At 38.3% G+C, this 3,393-nt stretch overlaps 1 protein-coding gene across 1 annotated transcript; it reads right to left on the bottom strand.

The window, feature by feature from the left end:
* Window positions 1-2,125: 2,125 nt before the first annotated feature.
* On the bottom strand, window positions 2,126-3,393 carry LOC143553414 (uncharacterized). The gene has a single exon (XM_077043417.1). The coding sequence runs from the start codon at window positions 3,133-3,135 to the stop codon at window positions 2,137-2,139; it is 999 nt and encodes a 332-aa protein (XP_076899532.1). The 5' UTR covers window positions 3,136-3,393; the 3' UTR covers window positions 2,126-2,136.

The following is a 3,393-nucleotide window of genomic DNA, read 5'->3' as shown; positions in this document are numbered from 1 at the left end:
GTGATTGATGCTGAAGAAAGTGCTGGTTCTGGTTCTCCATCAAATGGGATGAAAGAGATGGATTTGGTGGAGATGGTGTTATCTTCTCAGTTTTGATATGACCTCACTGATTCTTTCTTTCCATAAAATTAAGTTTGGTATTGTGCGGTTAGTGACTCCTTGAATATCTCTTTAATTACTTGTATTCGGACGACCTTTTAATTTTCCTAATTTCCTTTAGTACGTCTTTTTTCTTGTTAATTTGGAATTCTTAGTTAATACAGATTTTTTAATGCAGAGAAGCCGAAACATATTGTAACTTGTCGGATTACTGAAGAATAATAATAAATATTTCACCCCTCCCGGCCTATGCTCTTTTTACGGAACAAACTCTATCTCTCGATCTCCTAGGTTCGTTGTACGTCTGTATACATGTGTTACACCTTCCATGCCCGTATACTACCTCTGTACACATGTATGCCACCCTCTATATGGTCGTGTGCATAGATTCCCCACAACAGGGGCGGATCTACCCTTGTGGTATGGGTTTGATGGTCCCCTGTGAAAATTAGTGTTAAAATATGGAGTAAAAATCTTGATCTATCCCATTGACTATATAGCGATAGTCAACTGAAAAAATTCCTTCCCACCGGTCACCTTTTTAAGAAATTGTCGGGGTCCACCATATCCTCGAGCTCTCATCATGAGGTATAACAAGTAAATAGGAAGGATGCATTTACCCCATGACAAAACGAATATAGATATAATATCATTAGGCAATTATTGGAAAATGATTAAAAATGGAAAAATATCGAATCACAAATATTTTCTGATTTGGTATGTATTATAGGGAAACAACTAAAATTAAGTGATGCATGTAATTAATGCGTAGATAATGCACAAAAACAGGGCCAGTGTACGCAATTGTAGAAATGGAATCATTTAAATCATTTCTAAAGGTTGCATGTTGGGTAATAGTAGAGCCTAGCTAGACCTTCCCCAACGTATGTATTTACAAGGTGTATTTGTGAGCTCGAGTGTGATTGAAGGATGTAGATAGGGGTGCAAACGAGCCGATCCAAGCCCGAGCTCGACTAGGCTGAAATTGCTATATACCATATAAAGAGCTCATATATTATCAAGAGATAATAGTGTTAAATTTCCGATAGCTCAAAGAAGATTTTGACCCAATAAAGTCTTCATGAACGTTTTCTTAAAAGAAGATGACCATACTCATTGCTTGTGGATTTAAAAGGGTTCGGAGGAGCCTTCAAGAAGAAAAAGTAAATGCATGACATGAATTAACCCGGATTATGTTAACATGTCAAAATAAAACACATATTACATTATTATTTTGATTATGATTTGAAAATACTAAACTGATAACTCACTAGTGAAAAATGACTTGCTATAATGTTTTTTTCCTTGTATGCATAACTTTTTATATAAAATGCATTGAGTGATGGTTGAATGGTATTATAATACATCTAGTCTTGAGACCATATCATTCGGGACAACTATTAAATGGTCAATGGCGTTATAATAGATGTAGTCTTGAGAGCATATATGTTTCGGGACAACTATTTAACAGTCAAATCAACAAGAGAAAACAATGAATCTAGTGTATGGTTGGTTATGCATCATGTACGTGTAACATGTAGAATCTTATTAGAAAGAGACTATAGAGTTTGTGCTCGTCATAACGCAATTTGATTTGGTTCTTTTAGAGGGTTTATCTATAATCTTATTAGAAATTCTTGTAAGTTATGAAAGCTAGACCTCATACAAGTTCCTACAACAGATATTACATGAGTTGAGCTTAGACCGCAATACCTACGCAATTAAAAATACGAAAAAGCAAAGGTAATGGAAGACTTATCATTCCTGTTTTTCTTTTTTAAATAAAAAAAACCACCAAAAGAAACAAAAGAACCAATCTGATAAACAGTAAACAACCTTAAAGCTTAAGTACAAACCATCATTCCACACACCACAAATGACACAACACACCAAAGCATGTGCAATCATCGTGCTCCAAAAAGCAACAATTATAATAGGATCTTCTTACAAAAGCCTCTTCTTAGCTTTCATAAACTACATTTCACAAATCCTGCACCCAACTCCTATAAATAACTTACAACCACACGATCATATATATCAAACCGTATAAGCAATCACAAAACTAGGAAGCACAGCCCTTGGATTAAAAATAATCAATTCTTCATCCTCCCTCCCGACCAACGAATCATATCCCGGGTCATCCTTGTCCCTGGTTCCCGGGTCACACCCGACCCGGCCCGCTATGACCCGACACACCAACATAGCCCGTTTCACGTGCATGAACTTAAACTCCTCCTCTATGTCATCAGGAAATGCCTCGTGTCCTTTCCAGCTAGTAGAATATGTGGATATACCATCCATTTTCGACGAAAACCCGACCCGGATAATCCCACACACACTACAATACTGGTGGCTACAAATACCTGAATTACCATTTTGCCCTAGGTCACATAAAAACGTAGCGCAATGAAACCGAAGAAGCTCGTTGCCATCCGCGATACACCGTTCGTCGCGACCGTACCTTTCCGCCTTTGATTTAACCGTCTCGCGATACTCTTCGAACCGTGTGAGTATGTTAACACTGTTGTGGATCTTCATGACCCGGTAAATCATGGGGGTTTTGGCAGTACCGGGCCAACCCGTTTGGAATATGATCCGAACAATGTTTTTCCCCGGTTCATCGTCGAAGAGCTCCGATACAGCGTGTTTGAATGCCTGATGTTGTTCGAGTAATCCTGGTTTTTGGAAAATCTCACCGCAATTAGGGCACGGGTGGATGTCGGTTCGAATTGGGAAGGAGTCGGGTTCGGTTAATGATCCGTTGATCGCGGAGTTACGTAACGAGCGGGTGGATGACGCTGGAGATGGTGGTGCATGATGAATAATGGAAATTGTATCGGTTTGGGAAGTAGGTTTTGATGAGAAGATGTGTTTTATGTAAGTCCATGTGGTGGAGAGGGTTTTATGGGGTTTGAGTAGTTTTCTAGTGGTTTTCGGGCGGTGGCGGCGGTGGACGACGGTGGGGAAGATGATGAAGCAACCAAGGTGGATGAGGATGAAGAGAAGAGATAGGAGTTTAGTGAAAACATGAGCCATGAGTGAGAGAGAGAGAGAGAGAAAGAGAGAGAAGCATGTTAAAAGACAATTAAAGGGGGAATATAATTAGTAAGATTAGGTGGAAAGCAACTTCATGATATCTTATGTGTTAACCCCATATCACTTTCATTTGCATCACTTGATTACATGATGCATCATGCCTTAAGTTTTAGTTTAATTGTTTCCAAAAGATAAAGTTTGGAATATGTTAACAAAAGTATATATGTTATATTAACTTATATTAATTTTTTTAGAGTT

Source organism: Bidens hawaiensis, unplaced genomic scaffold, assembly GCF_021521415.1.
Source record: "Bidens hawaiensis isolate Kalapana, Puna unplaced genomic scaffold, B.hawaiensis_p1.1 tig00001032_1, whole genome shotgun sequence".
Lineage (NCBI taxonomy): Eukaryota > Viridiplantae > Streptophyta > Magnoliopsida > Asterales > Asteraceae > Bidens > Bidens hawaiensis.
The sequence above is the reverse complement of the archived record's forward strand: the minus strand, read 5'-3'. Positions and strand labels throughout refer to the sequence as shown.